The sequence below is a fragment of the Dendropsophus ebraccatus genome, chromosome 8 (assembly GCF_027789765.1).
Source record: "Dendropsophus ebraccatus isolate aDenEbr1 chromosome 8, aDenEbr1.pat, whole genome shotgun sequence".
NCBI classification, from domain to species: domain Eukaryota; kingdom Metazoa; phylum Chordata; class Amphibia; order Anura; family Hylidae; genus Dendropsophus; species Dendropsophus ebraccatus.
Genome location: NC_091461.1, coordinates 103,493,932 through 103,518,370, shown reverse-complemented (window position 1 = coordinate 103,518,370; position 24,439 = coordinate 103,493,932). Strand labels below are relative to the sequence as shown.

Sequence of the window (24,439 nt, the reverse complement as noted above, 5' to 3'; positions counted from 1 at the left end):
TTTCCCTGTTGTATCTAATCGTCAGTCCCTGACCCATTGCTGTACCTAATAGTCTCCATTATCAGCCATTATTGAACCTATACTTGCCCTTTACATACCTCATAGTCATCCTTGTCGTCTGTTGCTGTACCTGATCTTCACTCCTGTTACTATACCTGATAGTCATCCCTGGCGCCTGTTGCTCAACCTGATATTCACTCCTGTTACTGTACCTGATATTTATCCTTGTCACCTGTTGCTCTACCTGCCCTTCACTCTTAATACTGAACCTGATAGTCGTCCCTGTCGCCTGTTGCTCTACCTGATATTCACTCGTGTTATTCTACCTGATAGTCATCCTTGTTGCCTTGTTGCCTGATTTTTTTTCTTCTTTTATTATGCCTAGTCCTCATTTCTGTTAGTGTATGTGATTGTTGCCACTGTTAGTACACGTGACCTTCTCTCTTGTTACTGTATCTAATTGTTGCTCCTTGTTGCTCTGCACTGTTACTGTACGTGAAATCAGAAAAATTTGCTGCTAAACTTCTAAGCCGTATAACATCCGAAAAATGGGGGGGCACAGGGCCCCTGAGCACACCAAACTGTGGCTTTCCAGCTGCTTCAAAACTACAACTCCCCTCATGCTCTGACAGCTCTGCACCTGTGGCTCTTGAGCTGTTGCAAAGCTACAAATCTAACAGGTTATTACCCTTTATAGCAGTGTTTCCCAAATAGTGGTTCTTGAGCTGTTGCATAACTACAACTCCCTGCATCCTCTAGCAGCCTTTGTCTGTCAGGGCATGCTGAGAGTTGTAGTTTCGCAACAGAGGTTGGACATAATTGCTGTATAAATGACAGCATCTTGTAGTCTGTGGACCCCATAAGGTTCTTAGTGTAAACTTTTGGAACATCTTATCTTCTCTCCTGTTTCCTTCTCTGGTTCCTGCCGCTCAGGCTTCACTCTCCTGCCCCAGCTGCCAACAGGATGCAGTGTGGCCCCGGCGATGTCACAGTGTTTACCACATACTGGGGCCACCCCTCACTCCTCGACACAGGGGTTTCCTGAAGCTGCACCCTATCATGTCAGATAAGTGTGGAAAGACATTATTATTAGCAGCTACTGAGGCCGAACACATCTGGAGTCATGAGCAGACCCCAGCGACCTGTCACCCTGTGCGTCCTGCTCACACTGCTCAGCTCTATGGTGATGCCAAAAGTTACTGAAGAAGGTGAGTCCTAGAGTGGGGCTTGTTATGGTACCAAAGGAATGTATTGTTCTCAAGATCTCTGCTTGCTGTCACTAAAAGGGAATATACTTTGTTTACATTCAAAGACTTGTCATGACCTAACATGTCACAGACAATGAGCATCTAACAATGTCTCAGATAGTGACAGTTCCAACCTCAACTGATACATTGCAAAAACCTCATCAGCTGTGTGAGGACAAGGGAGGTAAAAGCTGCATTGGATGACAATCACTTATTTAATAGCTCCCTGCTCCTGCTTCTCTGCAATACAGATGATACACAATCTATATACAGTGGAGTCACTGTGTACTGATCCTGTCTTACATTATGCTATATACCTCAGAGCTGCACTCACTGTGTACATACATTACATTACTTATCCTGTACTGATCCTGAGTTATATCCTGTATTATACTCCAGAGCTGCACTCACTATTCTGCTGGTGAGGTCACTGTGTTCATACATTACATTACTGATCCTGAGTTACATCCTGTATTATACCTCCAGAGCTAAACTCACTATTCTGAAGTTATTATTGTAGACTTCCTCCATAAGCTGAGCTCTGATACAAAGTTTTTGTGCTTAAACTGAACAAGCAGGGAATTACTTTTATCTAAACAGAGACTAGTGTGATACAGTAATAGTAAGGATTTTGTGGTCAGGGGGTCACATACATTTTTTCCCCTGTAAATATCTGAAACGGGGGACTTTTCATGTTTTGCAGACCTTGCCCTCTTATCTGGAGATCAGGATGTTCCTCATTGTTTTTCAAGAAACCTGAAGACAGTGGTGTGTTATTGGGCAGCAGAGGAGCTGGGCGAGGATGGTGCAGGAGGGGTGGACACCCCCTATGAGTTCTATTACGCCTATAATAAGTAAGTATCTTCTGCTGTCCCCCTACTCATCCTATCACACTGTTGACTTTAATTTGTCAATGTTTTCAAGATCTCTGCTTGCTGTTAGGCTTGATCGAACTGCGGAAAAAAGCTAGGTTCAATCCAACTCGAACCTAGCCGGACCTTCCGCATTTGATTCCTGATGCCTTCCCGCCCCATGTGGAAGGAGGAGACAACCTGGGAATTCCAGGATTTAGCCTAGGTAATTAACTTCCTCCTCGGCGCTGTTCCCGAACTGTTAGTCGGGGTAAAGTCCGCTCTGGAGCACCATTAGGGGCACTGCCGCGTCACCTGGCCTGACCCCTCCGTTGATTACCATTAGAAGCGGCAGGCCGAAAGACGGCAGTGCTCCTGAGGGTGCTTTAGAGCGAAAGAGTGGGACGGGCACCGAGGAGTAAGGTAAGACACCTCCTTAGTGTCCCCGATACTATAGGTACTATATAGGATTCATCTAACCTGCTGCTAGTTCTCCTTTAAATCAACTAATGTCAGGAAGTTATACAGATTTGTAAATTACTTCTATTTAAAAATCTCAAGTCTTTCAGTATTTATCAGCTGCTGGATGTCCCGCAGGAAGTGGTGTATTATTTCCAGTCTGACTTGGTGTTCTGTGCTGCCACCTCTGTCAGGAACTATCCAGAGCAGTATCAAACTCTCATAGAAAACCTCTCCTGCTGTGGACAGTTCCTGTCATGGGCAGAGGTGGCAGCAGAGAGCACTGTGTCAGACTGGGAAAAATACTGACACAGAGAACACTGTGTCAGACTGGGAAAAAAAACTTCCTGCAGGACATACAACAGCTGATAAGTACTGGAAGGCTTGAGATTTTTAAATAGAAGTAATTTACAAATCTGTATATCATTCTAAAACCAGTTGATTTAAAAACATATTTTTTTTCCATAGTACCTCTTTAAATTGTATCCAATCTAGACAATCCTCTGTATGCTGTGTAGTCTCTATGCCACCCTGATAGGCTTTACCTGCACTGATACATTGTAACAAACTGTTAGGACAGGAGCAGATTTGTGGTGCTGATGCATTTAGATCACATCAGACTGGATACAATTGTAACAAACTGAAGTATAAAGATGGATTTTCAGGATTTGCAATTATACAAGAATATTCACATTCCTTGACAGCAAGCGGAGATACTGCAGATGGTGAATTATTGTAACACACAGTATGTTAGAAACGTGTGGGATGATATATTACATAGACTGGCAGTATTGCAAATCCAACAATACATCCACTTATGTATTGGACTTGTCTCCATTTCCCACAGGGAGCCAGAGGAGGAGTGTGATGTCACAGTGCAGACCGGCCGCCGCACCCTCTACGTCTGTGAACACGATGAGGTCTCCCTGTTTAATGACCTCAATGTCTTCGTAAGGGACAAAAAAACGCACCGCAACCTGCGCAACCGCACGCTGGAAATAGAGGAGTTTGGTAAGAGCTCCAGACGCGACATTGTGCAAACATGATAAAACAACCAGCAGTGTGAACTGTGCAAGAGGGCTGCGGGGGGCAGGCTGCCATACTACAGCCATGAGAGAGCACCATGGAAGTGAACATCATGTAATGCAGTGATTTTCAACCAGTGTGCCGCTACACATGGTCGGGTGTGCCGCGGGGAAAGTTCCCCAAACTATGGTGCCCCTGTGAAACAGGAGAAAACAATGGGGGAGAAAAACCTGGGGATGGGGGAGAAACAGGGGAGAGAAGCAGGGGGGAGAGAAGTTTGGTGGAGAGAAGCACGGGGGAGAGAAGCACAGGAGAGAAGTATGGTGGAGAGAAGCACAGGAGAGAAGCAGGGGGAGAAGTATGGTGGAGAGAAGCAGGGGGGAGAAGTATGGTGGAGAGAAGCACAGGAGAGAAGCAGGGGAAGAAGTATGGTGGAGAGAAGCACAGGAGAGAAGCAGGGGAAGAAGTATGGTGGAGAGAAGCACAGGAGAGAAGTAGGGGGGAGAAGTATGGTGGAGAGAAGCACAGGAGAGAAGCACAGGGGGGAGAAGAAAACAGGCCCAGGTTTCACACTGAGTGAGTATAAATACATTTAGAATCTATATTATTAACTATATGTATAATATGTACTGTTTTAGTGTCATTTTGTGCCATTTTGGTTGGTGGTGTGCCCCGGGATTTTTTAAGTATAAAAAGTGTGCCGTGGCTCAAAAAAGGTTGAAAATCACTGATGTAATGTAATCCCCAGCCAAAACAGGAGCCTCAACTGTGGCTCTAATTCATGGGTCTCAAAACTGCAGCCCTCCAGCTGTTGTGAAACTACAACTCCCATCATGCCTGGACAGCTAAAGCTTTGTATTTGGCTGCCCAGGCATGATGGGAAATGTAGTTTTACAACAGCTAGAGGGCCGCAGTTTAGAGGCCCATGTCTAATTCCTCCTGTGCAGTCACTTCTTTAAGTACATTTTGCGCAGTCTCTTCCTCCTGTACACTGTGTGCAGTCTCTTCTTCCTGTGCAGTCACTGTGTACAGTGTCCTTCTCCTCCACACTGGACTAACAGGACTGCAACCACTACCCCACCAAACCTTTATCGTCCCATAATAACGACAACAAGCATGTTCACTTTTATGGGCGGTAGAAAAGGCCACAGCTTTATTTTATGTCGTAACTCTCTTTAACCGTTTAACTGTTTAACTGCCGATTAACTTCCAGACTGGAGGTTCTCCCCCAGGGTATGCCAGCCGCCGATCCCGACGGGCACATCCGCCTTCACACCTCTTGGGTAACTTGAAATAAACCGCCAACAGCTGTGACTTGCAGAGCACTTTTAACAAAAGAAACATGTGTTACAAACATCAATCACATAGGGCGGGAGGGAGGGACGTCCTCGCTGTCCAGGCAGGAAGAGGATAAGACCGGGAGGAAACCACACTATGCCTCCCACCACCTGCCTCTGATTGGCCCGCCAGCTCCCACCCCTGATACTTCCATCCTATCCCCAGCGGCTAAAGGGGAGGGGAGGAGCAACAACCTAACTGGGACGATTAACCCCTAACTATCTGGCAAAACCTCCTGCCACCCTGTTAGTCCTTGTGCCACCTCCTTAAACAGCTCGTAGCCCACATGACTAACAGGACTGCAACCACTACCCCACCAAACCTTTATCGTCCCATAATAACGACAACAAGCATGTTCACTTTTATGGGCGGTAGAAAAGGCCACAGCTTTATTTTATGTCGTAACTCTCTTTAACCGTTTAACTGTTTAACTGCCGATTAACTTCCAGACTGGAGGTTCTCCCCCAGGGTATGCCAGCCGCCGATCCCGACGGGCACATCCGCCTTCACACCTCTTGGGTAACTTGAAATAAACCGCCAAGGAGCAGCGAGGCTACCCCTAGACCTGGCTGCGACCCCCACCCAGGATGAAGAGGGCTTGCTCTACGCCGTCTTGCAACCCAGCCAGAAATATGTCTAACCCAATGTCATTGAGATGCACACCATCCGGGCCCATCAACCTTCTATTATCCCCCTCCAGCTGCCTGTGTCTCACTACCACTCCCGCTCTAGAGCGGACGAAGCGTGATGTGCGAGTATTTACCGTCCTGCGTGCCTTTTCGACCGCCCCTGCGTCTCTCGCCCCTTGCCATTGGACCCGAGGAATAATTTCTGACCAAACGATAACTACCTGCTTGAAAAAACTGGGGATTCTTTCAATGTCCGCTCGTATAATAGTAAGCAAATCGGCTAACCGTAAAAAACACAGGTCATTTCCTCCCGCATGTATCACCAAAACCACCGGCTCCATGGCGGCTCGACCAATCTCCATCGCATGAGTCAGGACCTCAGACCAACGAAGACCTTTTACCCCGTTCCAGTAAGCATCCACCGAATGAAATCCCAGCGACTTTCCTCCTGGACGAATCGCCGCCCTCCTAGCCGCATGCCAAATGAACGAGTGTCCTATAAACCACACGGCCGGACGCCTAGGATCTGAAAAGAAAAATCATTCCAGCAATTCGGGTCTAATGTATGTTGCATAACATGCGGATCTCCATCTTCCAATGCGCTGAACCTGAGCCTCAGACATGCCTGCTCTAGCCGCTTCGGTGGCGGCCCCTATTCTAAACGAGTGTGTTCCATAATTAGCAGGGTTGACCCCTGCCAGGCCCAGCAGTCTCTTAAGCAAGGCCTGAAACTGGTAGCGGGTGAGTGGGAGACCATTCTGGTGTACTAAGAAATTGACGCCCGAAGAGCGGGCAGCCATGTAACGTGTAACGATCGCTACAGGGCAGAAGGGGCCAGTGACTGGGAATATGGTTAACCAGGCGCCCTTCCCATATATGTCAGTTTTAGAGCGTTGGATTCTGACCTTAATGGCATTGTTGGCCGCTAGGACGTCTACAGACTGCAAGCCGCCCAAGCGGTAGGCCGATGGTGCTACCAACTCACCTACCCTGAGCGCCCCGTAAAATGCCAGGCAAAATGCTGCTGTAATAAGGAATTGTTCGTACTTGGACTTACAAGTCAGCTCAACATGTGATAACAGCTGATTTAGCAGGGTGTGAGAGATAGGGAATCTAGGGGGTCGTTTGACGTGTTGCTTCTGCCAGCCCTTAAGGGCTTGCCTAATCATAAAATTATTGGTGACGTTTGGCCAGCCCCTAAGCTTAAAATGAAAACCGACACCCGCCATTCTGCGTTTAGCCGCTATGCTGGATAAACCACGCTGTTTTAGAGACATGAGATATGAAATGGTGACGGATAATCTAACCTGATCGCTTGTATCGACTTCGTGATTTGTGACCAACTTACACCACTCGGTCCACGCCTTACCATAGCCATCCCATGTCGCCGGTGTCACTGAAGATCGTATCAAGGGCATGAGTCTAGTATCGGTAATGCCCACAGATGTGAGGGGCAAGCAGCACCTTCCTGAGCTGCATCCGGGCGCAGCATGCGAAAATCCTGCCAATTGAAGCGAGATAATGCATCAGCTACCACATTACTTTTCCCAGGAACGTGTTGGGACCGAAAAGAGATGTTGTGTTGCAGACACTTTAATACCAAGAACCTCAACAATGCTAGGACCGGCGGAGAGGAGGAGGTCAATTTGTTTATGCAGTGGACAACACTCATGTTGTCTGTCCAGAAACAAATCTGACGGTTGGCGATTTTATCGCCCCACATTTCCATGGCTACAATTATCGGGAATAATTCTAATAGAGTCAGGTTGCTGCAGAAGCCATGGTCTCGCTATTGGGCTGGCCAAGGCTCCGCACACCACTCCTGCCCCAGGATAGCTCCGAACCCGCATGAACCGGCTGCGTCTGTGAACAGCTGTAATTCAGAATTTGTGACCTCAGAAGCCTGGACATATGTATGGCCGTTGTACGTGGACAAGAAAACCTGCCATACTTGTAGATCGGCTTTTAGGGGGCTGGTAAGACGTATATAGTGTGTCGGCAGGCGCACCCCTTTGGTGGCTAGGGACAAGCGCCTGGAGAAGGCTCGACCCATAGGCATGACTCTGCATGCAAAGACTAATAGTCCCAGAAGGGACTGCATTTGTTTCAGCGTCACTTTTTTAACTGAAAGAAAGCCGTTCACCAGGGCAGACAGCTTTTCTAGCTTGTCACATGGAAGTCTGAAAACCATTTGTACGGAGTCTAATTCTATACCTAGGAAGGAAAGAGATGTTGTTGGGCCTTCGGTCTTGTCCAATGCAATTGGAACCCCGAACTTTTTCATAAAGAATAAGAAAGTGGACAGCAAAAATTGACAAATATTACCATCTCCCGGGGCAACGAAGAGGAAATCATCAAGGTAATGTATTATAGCGTTGCTGCCCGCCTCAAATCGTACCACCCACTCCAGGAATGAGCTGAATAGCTCAAAGTAGTGGCAGGATATGGAGCAGCCCATAGGCAGGCAGGCGTCATAATAAATTAGCCCATCCAGCTGAAAACCCAGGAGGTGATAACATTCAGGATGAACCGGGAGAAGTCTGAAGGCTGATTTAATATCTGATTTTGCTAGTAGGGCTCCAGAACCGGCTGCCCTCAGTAGAGATACAGCCCTATCAAAGGAGACGTAGGACACTGAGGCGTCTTCCTTTGAAATACCATCATTTACCGAATCCCCTTTGGGATGCGATAAATGATGTATCAATCTAAATTTTCCCGGATCTTTCTTCGGGACAATGCCTAATGGAGATACCCTAAGATTGGGAAAAGGGGGATCATTGAATGGGCCCTCCATTCTGCCCAGCTCAATCTCTTGTTCTATTTTATTTTTCAACACTTGCGGATATTGTTTCGCTGACTTCAGGTTATCTGACCATGTAGGGAGCATTGATAATGTGAATGGTATAAAGAAACCCTCAGAGAAACCGTTAAATAGTGTGTTTGATGTTTGCCTATTGGGATACCTGTTTAGCCATGGGGCCATCTCTAATACGTTCACCGGGGTTCTGTCCCTCGGGAGCAGTGATCTGCCGGGCTGATGGTTTAGTTTGACGTGGGCATCTGGATGCTGAGTGTGGGGCCCCGCATACAGAGCACTCATGTTTGAACTTACAGAGACCGAAGAATCTGCAGTGTCCCTCATTGAAAAGCCAACAGGTACCTGGTCTCCTGACGGCCACTGCCCCAGGGGCGTTTTGAGAAGCAGCGGCCCCTGACTGAAAGGGGGGGTACTTTTGTGACATCATGAGCCTGATCCAAAGGTCGGTTGCTTTAACGCCCCAACCAATCTCAGGCTGCAGTGCAAGGCGGCGACGGAATTCCTCATCATATTTCCACCATGCACTGCCGCCATAAGACTTAAAAGCCGTGTACACTGAATCTTGATAAATGAACAGCTCTGAGCATCGTTCAGGATGTTTTTCGCCCATGACACAACCGAGGACAGCGAAAGCCTGAAGCCAGTTATTAATGGTTTTTGCCACCCTCGGTTTACGGTCAAAAACCCGTTCAGTGGCAAAACGTCTTTCTCTGTCCACTGTGCTGAGGTCCACGGTGATCAGAGACCATATGTCTATGTACTGGTTCAGCCATATCTTTTCTTTTAACTCCTCAGTGAGGTGGGACCCTAGGGGGTTAATACCACAAAATAACGCTTCCTTATAGACACTGGCCTTATTCGATTTCGGAAGTGAGGGTTGTGGAAGGGGGGGTTGATCTACCTTGGTGTGTTCTAATTTTTGCAACAGGGCCTTAAGGGCCGGGATAACCGTGTCACCACTACTCCCCTCCCCCCATGCCTTAACGAAATCAAACTCACCGGGAGCACCGCTCGATGATCCTGGAGCTTCTGGAACCATGGAAGTGGAACTCGAACTCTCTGCTACAGGCACCAGACTTGGTACTGTGGCTGGATCCGGAAATACCTGAGGTGGACAGGGTGTTGACTGAACAACGGGAGGGGGCACCGCGCTGGCCTGACTGGCCCCGCGAAGCGACCTACTGGCCGAGACTCTAGGCTCCTGCCTCTTGCTAAATCTCTGGGACTCTCTGTATCTGTCCCTAGAAGTACTACGGGATGAGGATCCCGACGATGATGGGGAGCGCCACCTTGAGGATCGAGACCTTCTACTTCTGTCGCTCCTCCTTGACTCCCTAGAATAACGGCGGGAGAGGTGGCGGCGGTGGGAGGATGGCCTGTGGCGTCTACGCCTATATGAGCCATGTGAGGAGTGAGAGGATGAACGGCTGCGGCTCCGCCCTCCTGAAGCGGCGTGCTTATTGTGAGAACGCCTCGCGACAGGCAGCCGCTCCTCTAGGGAGGCCTGGTCAACGCTGGGCGGCATCAGAGACTGGGCCATGGCTGTAGCAAGGGGGGCAGGGATTGCGAGTACTGCAGAGTTTGTGTCAATCTCATTTGCAGCTGTGCTGGCAGCAGCCATATTAGGACTGTGAGGGAGATCAGATGCAGCTACAGGTGCTTGCTGCACAGCACTAGCAGCAGGAGTCGTTATGGGAGCTGGCATTTCTCCTGTGGGGTCCTGTGAGCTAGAGCTAGAAGCTGCCTGTGAATTTCCCATGCTGAGGGAACTCTGGGAGGCCAAGCTAGCGGTGAGGACTGCCTGAGAGGAAAGTGAGGAGATACCGGGAGAGCAGGGAGCAATGGTGCCTGAGCGTGGTGGTTGGGGAGCGCGGGAAAGGGGCGGAGCCACGGGAAAAGGCGCGCTACTCGCTATTGGTCCCCCTCGTCTTACTGAATGCTGAGCCCCTCCTCCTCCCGTACGGCTATGCCGCTGCGGCGGGGGGCTCGGGCTCAAACGGTTCGGTGGGCGGATGCGCCGTGCGGACCGCCTGCCACCGACCGCTGCAAGTGCCGGGTGATCGGCGCTTACGGCGTCTCCCAGCCCCGACACTAAGCGGGACAGGAAACCCGTGTCGCCCTGGATGTGGGACCGCAGCGCGGCGATGAGGTTAGCCTCATCAGCCATACTCACATGCGAATCTTCTCCTCAAGCCGCACGTCCGACGTCCTCGCTGTCCAGGCAGGAAGAGGATAAGACCGGGAGGAAACCACACTATGCCTCCCACCACCTGCCTCTGATTGGCCCGCCAGCTCCCACCCCTGATACTTCCATCCTATCCCCAGCGGCTAAAGGGGAGGGGAGGAGCAACAACCTAACTGGGACGATTAACCCCTAACTATCTGGCAAAACCTCCTGCCACCCTGTTAGTCCTTGTGCCACCTCCTTAAACAGCTCGTAGCCCACATTGTGCAGTCTCTGCCTCCTGTAACTTTGTGCAGTCTCTTCTTTTGTGCAGTCATTGAGTACAATGTCTTTCTCCTGTACACTGTATGCAGTCTCTCTACACTATGTTCAGTCTCTTCTTCCTCTGCAGTCACTGTGTACAATGTCTTTCTCCTCTACACTGTGTGCAGTCTTTTCCTCATGGGCTGTCACTGTGTACAGTCTCTTCCCTCTGTGCAGTCATTGTACTGTACACTGTTTGCAGTCTCTTCTGTATGTACACTATGTGCAGTCTCTTCTTCCTGTGCAGTCACTGTGTACAGGCTCGGACTGGCCCACAGGGGAACAGGGGCCCCTGAGCAGGAGCAGGGCCTCCCTGTTTAGCAGCTCTGGGTCGATATATAATCCCCCAGCACTGCTGTATATATAAGTATGGTATACTTACCAGTCCTTGTGCCCTTATAGCGCCACTCTTGGATCTCTCCCACAGCTGCTGGAAGTCATTTTTGGCTGGGTCCATGTAGATCCTGCCCCAGTCACTAATTGGTCATGGTTTCATGGATTGTCGCCTTTCTAGAACCTTAAGTGGCATGCTATGTTGTTTGCATAGAGTGACTGACAAGTTACTAGCAGTGAGCTATAGTAGCATCGCTAGTCACATACACAGCTCTGTGCAAATTCACTATAGAAATATGAAGGGTTTAGCGCTGGTTATATTTAGTGTATGTAGGGTGGGCCCCTAGAATCATATTCCCTGGTGGGCCCAAGGTACTCCAATCCGACACTGAGTGTGTACAATGTATTTCTCTTGTACACTGTGTGCAGTCTCTTCCTCCTGTACACTGTGTGCAGTCTCTTCCTCCTGTGCAGTCTCTTTCTCTTATAACGGTGTGTAGTCACTGTGTTACAGGGATGGACACAGACTGCATAGGGCCCATGTGCACAAAATGTGCAGACTCCCTTGTCTGCGGCTTCCCTAGGGGTTTGGTCTTGCAACCCACAGTGGTTGGGAAACTAGCTTGTAGAAAGAGGTCTGCTCTGCTCTCTGTCCAGAATCAGACTGGAGACCAGGTGTAGCACATCCTGCCTGGCCTGTAACCAGGAGCTAACTCCCCAGCTAAAGGGGTTACTATAAAAAGGGGAAAGTGTGTGTAGCTAGACCGAGTGTTAGCTGCAGCTGTGCTGTGTGAGTGTGACATCTAGTGGTTGGAGTAAGGTACAGCAGCCACCTGTCCTAACCCGTGACACTAAAGTAATACACTTTTACCAGGGTGTAAGAAGAAGAAAAGAAAACACGTAGTGGGACACTACAAACATACCCTAACTGTGTGCAGCCTCTTCCTCCTGTGCAGTCACTGTGTGCAGCCTCTTCCTCCTGTGCAGTCACTGTGTACAGTCTCTTCCTCCTGTGCAGTCACTGTGTACAGTCTCTTCCTCCTTTGTGGACACTCTGTGCAGTTTCCTCCTCCTGTGCAATCACCCTGTGCAGTCCCTCCTTGCAGTCTATACTTCTTGAAACTGTGTGCAGTCTCTTCCTCCAGGGCTGTCACTGCGTATAGTCTCTTCCTTCTGTGCAGTCTCTTCCCCCTGTAACTCTGTCTGCAGTCTGTTCCTCCTGCGCTATCATTGTGAGCAGTCTCCTCCTTGGGTGTAATCACTTTGTGCAGTTTCTTCCTCCCATCTTGTAAGTTATGCTCTTTAGGCCTTCTGACTTCAGTTTCCAGGAGAAGTAGTCTCATTCTGGTGTCGGCCATACTTACTCTTATGTGATGTCTTTCTTGGTCACTTTCAAGAACCCCATAAAAAAATCACCCAGAAATTATCTACAGTTTTATGTACACAGCTCCTCTGCAGAGCTATGTGTCTTCATGGCTACACACTACCAGACCCTATGTAGGCTTGTCCTCTGCACCCTGTTCACAATCTCAGTAGTTTCTTGCTGCTGCCATTGGACAGATAGAGGCACTGTTGTGGCAGCCTGTATTCTGTATGTGATGTCATCACTGGGCAACCACAGATATAGGGGCAATAGACCTATACATCATATTTTATGGTCAGAAGCATTATCCATACAATGTGTGTGTGTGTGTGTGTGTGTATGTGTGTGTGTGTGTGTGTGGGGGGGGGGGGGGGGGGGGTGTGATCAGCCATTCTTGCTTATGGTTTCCCTAATTCTCTCTTTCAGTGATATTACAGCATCCACATAACATTACAGTCACATGGGAAGAAGCTTCTGAGTGGTTCCGGGTCACCTGGAAACCTCCGGAGATTGATATGAATTTCAGATTCAAATACGAAGTCGAATTCTGGTGCGTTGAGAAGAGGCGCCAGGTGAGTGACCACCCTCCTGCACCGGCAGCGCCCCCCTCTCCCCACTTACGTAGTGACAGAGTTCCCTCTCCTATGTCTCTGAACAGTCTATGGTCATCAAAGAAGTCAGAGAAGTTCTGCTCCCCCCACTGAAGTCAGGTCTGCTGTACCAAGTCCGTGTCCGCACAGCATGGATGAGGGAAAAGCCGTCTATTTGGGGTCCTTGGTCCGAGGCCGTACCATTCACTAATGTGAAGTCTTCAGGTAAAAGGATATGAGATGTGCCTGTAGTTATTCTCAATATCTCGCACCCTAAGGCTATGGTCACACACTGTATGAGAACGGCCGTTCAGTGACCCGGCTGGGTCAGGGAACAGCCGGTCTCATTAAAGATCATCCCGGCCAGTACTGCAGTAACGGTCGGATGATCTTTAGCGCCGCTGAGTTCTGATGCGGGCACATCCGTGCACGCCCTCATCAGAACTCTCCACAGCACACAATGGAGCAGGCGGCCAGAGCACTGACATGTCAGTTGTTTGCGGCGCTGCTAGGGATCCCGGCCGGAGCGTATACTCTGCTTGTCACAATAATGGAGAATAAAGCAATCGACACATTACCCATGTTATGGTTATCAAGCTTACCTTAAAATATTTTGTTCTTCCCAGACACCATTGGGCTCCAGTGCTTCACCCCTGACCTGTCTCAAGTTTGCTGCAAATGGGATGAAAGTACCTTGAATGCGCCTTTCCTTCAGGCGCACTATAGATATGTACTAGAGAGGTAACTATAAGATGGACTCCACACCACAAAAGCTTCTCTTGGGGGTGGAAACTCTAAGATGCCATTGGGTCTGTTGGGGTAAGTAGTCTAGATAAGGCTGGTAGTCGTATGGTAGTTGACTGGTTGTGCCATTGGCAACGGACGCTAGTGGTGCCATTATGGTGTTGCCCCCTTTTATTTAGGGGTCTTGCACAATTGCCTAACTGCATCAATACAAATTTTAAGCCACAACTAAGATTTACATAGATGAGCCTTACATATCTTACAGATACATTATCTATGGTGCGTCATACATATGGCCATTGGGCTTCTTAAATATGGTGGTCACTTTGGAGATGCATCATTTTGTAGAGCAATAATGACCCCCAATCCATCACAAGGCCTGTTCTATATCTTGTGTGATTCTTCTGTATGATCTTCCCCTGACTTATAGCAGATACTTATTTCTTGTACACAGCACGTTCACATGGCGGCCCTGCAAGGTCTCTGCACATCCATACAAATGCCATTGTGTGATCCCAGCAAGAAACGACAGCACCATGTCTATGAAAGTGAATGTAACATTTGTGGATGGAAAGACGGGACTGTATTATAATAAACCCTTTTGGATCGAGCACGTAGGTAAGTGACCCTCAGAAAATGCTTACTGGACTAACAAGGAGGAGTATGGGGAAACTGGTTCTCATTCCACCTCTGGTGTTCTGTGGACCTTGTTAAGGGCTTTGTATTTTACAGTCGGGATGATGTACTAGAAGGGAATCAGGGGCTGCGATGAGGGAAGGACAGAGCTGTCAGCTACAGTTGTATGGGAATAGAGGGAACAATTAGTAAACATAAGACATAACTGTGTATACATATATGAACACTGCTTATATCTACTACCGAAGATTTGGGCCACTGGAAACCCTGTGTGAAAAATTACAGGAGTTAGTAGCACCCCTGATGGAGTCCCTAGGAGGAGCACAAAAAAAACATCTCCCACCAATAAGGAGGATCACTAGGATGGTGTCCAAGAGCACCAGTACTGCCTCTCAGGGGACTGACATCAGGAGTTCCCGCCCATGAGGGGATCCTCATGTGTTTCTTTAACCTATATATATATTTTTTTAAATTATCCATCTATTCTAATAAAAAGTGAGTTATTTTTTAACACAGTGCTCCCACCGGCCCCGGCTCTACACGTCCACCAGGTGCCTGGAAATAAGTTGGCTCTCAACTGGTCAAGTCCAATCCCAGGTCTCGGAAAACATCTGAAGTATCAAATTCGCTTCTCAACAGACAGTGAGAAATCCTGGACGGTAAATGTATACAAGAGAGGGTGAGGTGGGCGAGGCAGAGGTGGGAACTGTAATGGGGTGAGGATCCATAGGGCAGAAAGGAAAAAGGGGGAAATTAGTTGTAAGGTTAAATTAAAGGGGTTATCAAGGCTTAGAAAAATATGGCCGCTCTTTGCCAGATAGATGCCACTCTTGTGCTCAATTTGGTTGTGGTTTTGCAGCTCGTTTCATTGAAGTGAATAGAGCTTAATTGCAATACCAAGTAACCTGAGGACAGGGGTGGTGCTGATTTTGCAAGAAGGAAGGTGTATTTTTTCGCATTCCGGATAACCCCTATGGCTTTAGGGGTAGCTGTAGGGGGTACAGAGGCAGCACACAGGACTGGGTCCTGGTGCCCTGTTTCAGGCATTGCACTGGGGTCCCGAGGTTTAGTTTACACCACTGGATGTTGAGGTGCACTGTTCACATAGTGTGTTTTATATCAGACTTTGCAGATCCCGGCCAGTGTTTACAGCAAGGAGATCTCCATGGTTTCTGATACAAGCTACATACTGCAAATCAGGGCAAGTCCTACTCAAGAAGATATCCAGGGGTCCTGGAGTGAATGGTCTGTGAGAGTGTCCACCAAATCTCATTCTATCACTGGTGAGACAGATTACAAGATGGTTCTAGGTTCCTCCCTGTATAAAGGCACAACATGAAGAACACACAAACCTAATGTATGATAAATGGAATCAAGTGACTAAAAGGGACCAACAACCCCTGACAAAAAGTAAATAGTGCTGTATGCTTCTCTATTGCAGCCTGGGTGACCCCGCTGATCATTGTGTCTTTTCTACTTATCGTCGCCGCTGGGCTTAGTTTGCCATGTATCTTCCCCTCATTCTATAGGCAAGTACAAATATCAAAGAACCAACAATTCTGTTAAATCCCTGTCATTATGTATCAGTGTTACCTGAAGAGGTTTAGGCTGTTCTGTGTACCTTGATATGTTCAGGCTGGGGTGCTGTATGTCTCTGTTTGTAGATATGCAGGTTTAGAGCTCAGTTGTATTCCCTGCTTGTGGAGCTGCAGGTTCAGAGCTCAGTAGATGTTCCCTGCTTGGGACGCTGCAGGCTCAGAGCTAAGTGGTGTCCTCTGTGTCTGGAGCTGCAGGTTCAGAGCTGATGGGATTTGATCCATTATTTTTAATAATGAAAGTCAATGGAAAAAAATATTAAAATGATGCACTCAATTGCATCAGTTTTTCCATTCTTTTTTGCAAAAACAGATGAAAAAAACGGATTGCAAAAATGCAGTGTGAATCTTTACATTTGATGACAAAAAATTCCTCTAGGTCTGTGACAGCAGTTAAACTATGCACAGTGTTATATAATGTGTATTATACTCCATGTATCATAATTGTATGATGCTTTTACTTTAGGAAGCTAAAGAACAAGTTGTGGCCTCCTCTGCCGAACCTGCACCGTGTGCTGGACACATTTCTAACTGAGATCCAGAAACAATATCAGGTAACCCTGAAGATTTCATTACAATATACACATAGACATCAGTATAGAAGCAGTACCTGTGTTTTCTAATAAAATCCAAGAAGGAGAACAAGTTTGCTACCTCCACCCTCATTGTTGCATTGGTTTTCTCAGCATTCCTTGCAATGACTGACTCCAAGGGAGGGTTATTAGAGAGAATTGGAGGACTAATGAATAGATACCCCATAGATGGTCCATGCAGCTAATATAGTGGTATTCCTGGGTGCTCTTGGGCGATGAGGACCTGCTCTGAGCCATGGTGTAATCTTAGGTGGATGGAGACACCTGTGATGGTTGTTACATGGCAGCGTCAAGCAGCTACTGAAAGGGGGCAAATTAATACTTTCCTTTGACTTCCCCATCTCTACCCATGTACCTGAAGAACGATGACCCCCTTGGTGACCAAGAATAGATCACCATAATAGCTGACATGGCGGATCATGATAGGTGTCAGAAAGATGATGAGAGGCAGCTGGAGGTATCTCATGTGACCATTGTGTTGTCTCTTCTCCCAGCCTGAATCCTCTCTATACGAGAAACCCCAGGAGGAAACAGCTCAGCCCTCATGTCTGGAAATCCTGTGTGAACTGACGCTAACCAGTGACGGTCAACAAGTATCCCGGGATTATGTCCAGCTTGCTCCACCAAGCTACCGAAATGAGGAATATTGGCCAAACCTGGACCCTGTGGAGTTGAGCCCGGAACTCAATGCCAATGGGCTGCCCTGTGGCCTCACCAACCAGACTTACCTGCCCACTGTCTGGAGCTTACAGTAAGGACACCATCAACACGACGTATGTTGTAAATGTATGATTCATGGACACGACAACTTCATGTTGTATTAACCCTGAAAATACTGTATATCAATATAGTGATTACGTCGTGTGAACTCATGGATCTCATGGGACAATCACAATGGAGCCCAATAAATATTGGGGCAAGTTTTGGAAGAGATAAATGGTTGGAAAACTATAACTTCCAAGCAGAATTTTTTTGTGTGTGTGCATTTTCTTTATGGACAGATCTTCAGTTCTGGAGAAAGGGGTCTCAGACTGCTGTATATGTGCTCCATAGTAATAAAGTGACTAGATCTTCTTATAGCGTAACATGGTGGATTATGATTTATGGAGACAACGGAAGGCCTAGAAATACCTGCAAATGACTAAAGCCGGAGTGACAGAAATAAGAATGGATGAGAGATTCAAGAGACTGTTCTTCCTGCATCCATCCCTGCCATGACTGCAAAATGTAACATTGTAACAATCTGTATATGTATCAATAATGTAATAAAGTATACATTACTATACTACAATAATAGTAGTATGAAATTTACTAAACCTCATAGCAACAGAGTATATGAACCCCAACGAATGTATTCAAAGGGGATAGATCTGACTGGAATGACCAGGGGAGACTTGTCTATGATGGTCTGTAATTCAGAAGAGAAAAACATAAAGGATGTTTTTTCTTCTATAAAAACAGGCAGATTGACTTTGTACAGTATTGTAGCATTGAGACAGACATTACTTCTTAAAGAGGGATTCTCAAAGGTGGATGAACTCTTGAATGGACAATACACTTTTAGGCTATGTTCACACTACGTATGAGACCGGCCGTTTTGTGACCCCGGCCGGGTCACGGAACGGCCGGTCTCTGGCCGGATCATCTCGGCTGGTACTTAAGTACCGGCCGGATGATCTTTTGACCGCGAAGCATCAGAGCTTCCCATAGCCCACAGTGACGCGAGCGGCTGGAGCCGCTCGCTTCACTGTGTGAACTGACAGGTCTTCCTGCGGCCGGAATTCACTGAATTCCGGCCGGAGAAAACTGACCTGTCAGTGTTTTCCGGCGCCGCATAGATTCCAGACGGAGCGTATATGATGTTTGTACGCTCCGCCCGGGATCCCATTGCACACAAGGCATTGTCCACACCGCAAAACTACGGCCGTAGTTCTGTGTCGAGAACTATGGCTGTAGTTTTACGTAGTGTGAACATAGCCTAGATAAACTTTGTATATATCAGTATTGCAAGCTGATATAAGAAACTTTGTAATGTATCTTATGAGACAAAATCCTCTTGTTCAACTTACCTGACTCATCTTATAGACACCATTCACTAAGAAAACAAGGATTTGCAAATGGCAGGTGACAGCAGAGAGCACCATGTTAGACTGGAAAGAATACACCACTTCCTGCAGGACATACAGCAGCTGATAACTACTGGATAAGACTTGTGATTTTTAAATAGAAGTAATTTACAAATCTGAATTGTACCAGTTTACTTGAAAGGAAAAAATAATACCGGAGTTCCCCTTTAAGAGGTTAAAAGTCACCTGAAAGTGCATACTGTATATACGCTTTATAGGCTTTGCCCTATTTTGTGACTTATAGTTTATGACAAACACGAATAACGAGTCTCAGAAGTTGCCCCAGGGAAGAAGCGCAGACATTATGACAATTGATTTCCATTCTTCTATGAAAATTTCTAAGAAAAAACAGATTCCTTGTGATGGGAACAAAATGTTAGCTTTGAACAATTGTCTAGAGGTGAATATCTTAGAGATGAACAGCAAGACCTCTCTGAGAAGACCACTTGAAACTGCACTGGGGTCTTCTCAAGAAATCGGCCGATAAATATACCGATGACCTGTTAAAATAATGTGTAATATCTATGTGTGTCCAAGAGGTGGCAGCATCATTCAAAGCAGACTGGGATGTATGATATTGCTTCAGGGTTTCTAGGATTAAACAAACATAGGTACTTTCTTCTACGAACAGCGTCACATCTGTCCATGGGTTGTGTGTGGTAGTGAAGCTCAGCTCTGTTGAAATGAATGGGGATGATTGGCAATTTTAATCAGCATATAGTGTCAGTTTAATCAAGTATAGTGTAAGACTAGATGCTATGTTCACACAGCGTATGAGACCGGCCGATCTCTGAAAAGATCATCCGGGCCGATGCTGCAGGGTTCTGATGCGAGCCCATTAGCGCGCACCCGCATCAGAACTCTCATAGCACAAAATGAAGCAAGCGGCCGGAGCCGCTCGCTTCATTGTGTGAACTGACAGGTCGCAGAAAACTGACCTGTCAGTTCTTTGCGGCGCCGCATGGGATCCAGGCCGGAGCGTATACTAAGTGTATACGCTCTGAACGGGATCCCATAGAATAGGCAGTGTTCCACACCATACAAAGTACGGCCGTTGTTGCCGATGGCTTTTACGCTGTGTGAACATAGCCTCAAATTGCCTAGAAATTTCACTAAGAGAAAAAGAGATGTTGTGCACACCACTAAATTATTCTCTTCTGCTCTTTTCAGACACAACTTGTAGACAGGTGTGGCGCTGTTTGGTATTGGTTTCTCTCTCTGATCAGTGAGTTGTCTTGGTGAAGTGTAGAAAAGCATCTAAAACATATCTGCACTTTTAGGATCACTATTTTTGACCATTATATAACTTGTATATGACATTTTCCACCAGTTTTTCCCTCTGCAGGCTCCATCTCTAATCTTTGTCCCAAAGTTAGCAGGTGTAAACAAGCACTCTAAGCTGTAAATCCAACTCTAAGGGGGGTAGAGATGAGTGAACCAAACTTTTTGCAAGGTGAACCTGCCGAACTGAACTGAAGTTTCTTTTATTCACTTGTACTAGGGCTGTACTATACTTGGCTGTTTTTCTTTTTTGCCTTCAATCAATACCACAGCCTAGAATTTAGAACTGGTAAACTGATTTCTTTGTGCATTCTTTTTAGTTAAATTAAACTGTGTGCACCAAAAAGTCTGGGTCAATCCGTGCCAAAAACAGGCTCACACTTCTTGCACCACATTTTTTATGTGTTTTGTATATACTTTTTTGGACACTTTGTGCCTTGACTGTCAAATGGGTTTGGCTTACAACAAGGGGGTGTGGCTTATCAGAAAGGGGGAGTGGCTAATATGTGGTGCGGTGTACTAAAAAGGATCTTACATTTTGGCACATGATGCCAAAATGATCAAACAGCCTGAACCGCTGCAATAAATCTCCTGCTTTTATAGACAGCAGCGCTACAAAGTGCTTGAATAATGTCACAGCCTTTATAGTAGACAGCATGTGGTAGAAGCCTCTAAATGTGAAGATCTTACAGCCATTTTTTTCCACTTTTCTTGCTAAATAAACTTCATCAGTACGGCCATACCCATATTAGGAGCAGCTGAATGTGGAGATCCCCTTTAAGTCTATTTCTGTAATAAAGTTGCAATCAAACTTCCGGAATGTAATGCTTCATATCAGCTTTAAGAAAAATTTCACCTTTAAATCTCATAACTTTTTTTATATGAGAAATGAGAATTATGAAGCAAGGAAGAGAAGTTTGTGAGCGATGGTTAAAGGGAAACGTTATTATCTGAGAAATGAGAGGAAACTCATATCCTAGAATCCTAAACACGAGGAGGCGTAATAAGGTCAATGAGGACGACGGCGATCGCTCTCTGCTGAACCCTCCCCCGCTCTCACTTCATGTTTATTCAGATTTCTTAAGACTTTATTAATACACAATTCATGGAAGAGAGAGAACTTATCTCCTCATTATTACCGTCATCCATCATCCATTATAACATTCATATGACATATCAGCAGGAGATAAGCATTCTAAGCATTCACAACAATGTATATATATAGCACTATAGAGATGTAGCAGAGAGATGTAGCAGAGCTTTTGTCACTTAAAGGGATTTTCTGGTTTTATGTAAATGAAGATTAGTCATTGTATAATATAAACTTCTGTAACTTTTTAATTCACTTTGTGTTTCGGTTTCTCAGCTTGCTGCCAATGAACGCAACAGAAAAAAAAATGTATCTCAGCTGGGACCCTGGAACATAGGGCCATATAATAACCAAAATGGTTACCTCCATTGTATGGACATGTCATTAATTATAATTTCTTTCATCCAGCAATTGATAATCCAGAATCTGAATTAGCACTTTTTCTTCTCTATTCCCTGAAGTTTCTCTATTCTGCATTTCTCTATTCTCACGTTTCCTTCCAGCACTGCAAGTGCATGAAGGACATCACTCGAGCACCACAGCTCTGGCGGGGGGAGAGAGTGGTCTCTTGTGGCAAAAGGCATAATGCTGCCTTCGGCCAGAAGAATGAGTGACAGGGCCGGGAGCCAATTGCTCCTCATCCTGTCAAAAACAACACCATATTTGCCAAGGTGCTGGTTATGGCACGGGCTGGCTAACAGCGCATCTGGAATTCTGGAGCAGGGTTCTATGGGGCAACCGTGGACAAAATCTATAATTTCCTGACCTATTTTCCAGCATGGACACCCTTCAGGAAAATTTCTAAAGGGTGTCTGTGCCAAATAGAACCCTAGAGGTCAGGATATTTTTCTCATTTGTTTAGGGCTTAATCTGGCACCCATCAGGTTTCATAAAGCTGGATTATATGAAGATGCCATGTACATATACAGAGGGCCTGCTCCAGGTTGACACACTGACACACATTACTGACAGACACACACTTACTGACTTACTGACACCATCACGTGTCTCGACGTCAGTGAACTAGCCAGACCTTACTCTGGGAAGGAACAACCAAGCCAAGGAATGAAGCCACCAAGCAAGTAATCCATCCACAGACAGCTGTTTCAGGGTATTTGTCCCTCATCAGTGTGGAGTAAGATCCCAGGGGGCAATGTTCTGGAATACACTGACCTCGAAACACATGATGGTGTCTCTGCGGTGTTCTGCTTGATCTCCCTGAGGTCAACCAGCATCCTTTTGCATGCACCTACTAGGCAATTGCTCCAACTAGCCAGGTGGGACACTGATGAGGGGCAAATACCCCAAAACAGCTGTCTGTGGATGGATACCTTGCTTGGGTGGTTTCCTTGATTGGAAACATTCCTTGGCTTGGTTGTTCCTTACCGGAGGAAGGTCTGGCTAGTTCACTGACGCCAAGACACTTGATGGTGTATCTGCAGTGTTCTTTTGCATATTTGATTTCCCAGGGGGCAATGTTCTAGAATACACTGACGTCGCACTTACTGACTGACACACATTACCGACTGATATACACACACACTTACTAACTAACACCCACACACACATTGACTGACACACATTACTGACTGACAGACACTGACACACAGCACTTACAGCTCAGCCTTCTCCCTCTTCCTCTCTGTCTGGCTGCTCTCCACACTGTAATTATGTTGAGGACCTTCCAGTCATGTGATCATGTCCTTCATCCCTCTCTCTCTGCAGGGGCGCTCACAGGTCCTGCTCTTTCTCTGTCTTCTGATGTTTAGCGCTCACTCTGCACTACAGTGAACAGGCTGAACATCACAACACCGGGCCCCTTTCCCTCTCTGGGCCCTGGCACTTGCTGGGTAGGCCCTGTGCCGACACCAGCCCTGTTTACATAATAGAGTGATGTACAACCCCCTAGAAAATCATGACAAGGCTTGAAAATCCTTGGAAAGCCCAACCGCTTGGTAATCTGCATTCTACTTTGCCCCGGGGGGATCTGGATGAGATTCCGAAATGGAAAGATGTGCTGCATAGATAACTTTACATTTTGCTCCCAAATCGTGTGAATGAATTCTAAATAATGCAGGTGAAGCAGCTGCACAAGTAACATGAGCGCCGATAGCATCTGCTGCCTCATACACAGCGATAGTATCAGCTCCAGAATGCAGGATTAATAAAGGAAAGGGTGAAATTGGCTCGGAATATGTGACGGGATGAGAAAGAATGAGCTGGGCATCAGACGATCTGGTCTGACCATCTCCACGTTTAATGAACATTGCAGGGCAATATTATACCTGTAAAGCTACGGTAGCTATATATGATATACTGATGACAACCCCCCCCCCCCCATACATTTCTATCCTTACACAGGCACAATGACTTTATACAGCAATCTGGGGTGCATATGATTATGGGGGTCCCCACCATAAGCATCAACATTTAGTAGCTCATATGAAAGATAATTATAACATACAGCTGTAACTGTATGACTACACAGTTCTTTCTATGATCATATAGATGAATGCAGGGAGGGGAGAGAGGGGACTGTGCAGCAATAACTGTGTAACCACACATTTCTCTCACATGAAAGCAGGGGAGGGAGGGAGACTATACAGCTGTGATCATAGAGATGAGTGCAGGGAGGGGATAGAGAGGACTGTGCAGCTGTAACTATATGTCCACTCAGTTCTATCTATGGTCATAAAGATGAGAGCAGGGAGGAGATAGAGAGGACTGATCAGCTGTAACTGTATGATTACACAGTTCTTTCTATCATCATATAGATGAATGCAGGGAAGGGAGAGGGAGACTGTACAGCTGTAACTGTATGACCGAACATTTCTCTCTATGATCATAAAGATGAGTGCAGGGAGGGGATAGAGAGGACTGTGCAGCTGTAAATATATGTCCACTCAGTTCTATCTATGGTTATAGAGATAAGAGCAGGGACGAGATAGAGAGGACTGTGCAGCTGTAACTGTATGACCATACCTAGTTCTTTCTTTGATCATATAGATGAGTGCAGGGAGGATAGAGAGGACTGTACAGATGCAACTGTATGGCCCAAACAGTTCTCTCTATAATCATAGTGATGAGTGCAGGGAGGAGATAGAGAAGACTGTACAAAAAAAACTTACAATACAATGTACATATCTCTCATCTAATGAGGTGGTAAATACACTGCACATAGCCCAACACTAGAGTTGTTACACAAAATCAATATATAACCTACTACATATCT

The 24,439-nt window shown here is 46.6% G+C and overlaps 1 protein-coding gene across 1 annotated transcript; it reads left to right on the top strand.

The window, feature by feature from the left end:
- The first annotated feature begins 1,105 nt into the window (after positions 1-1,105).
- On the top strand, positions 1,106-17,950 carry MPL (MPL proto-oncogene, thrombopoietin receptor). Its single transcript, XM_069979387.1, has 12 exons — positions 1,106-1,208; positions 1,951-2,101; positions 3,405-3,568; positions 12,979-13,124; positions 13,211-13,367; positions 13,769-13,883; positions 14,341-14,504; positions 15,039-15,181; positions 15,646-15,805; positions 15,964-16,051; positions 16,584-16,671; positions 17,205-17,950. Exons 1-12 carry the CDS (start codon positions 1,124-1,126, stop codon positions 17,463-17,465), a joined length of 1,722 nt encoding a protein of 573 aa, XP_069835488.1. The 5' UTR covers positions 1,106-1,123; the 3' UTR covers positions 17,466-17,950.
- Positions 17,951-24,439: the final 6,489 nt, after the last annotated feature.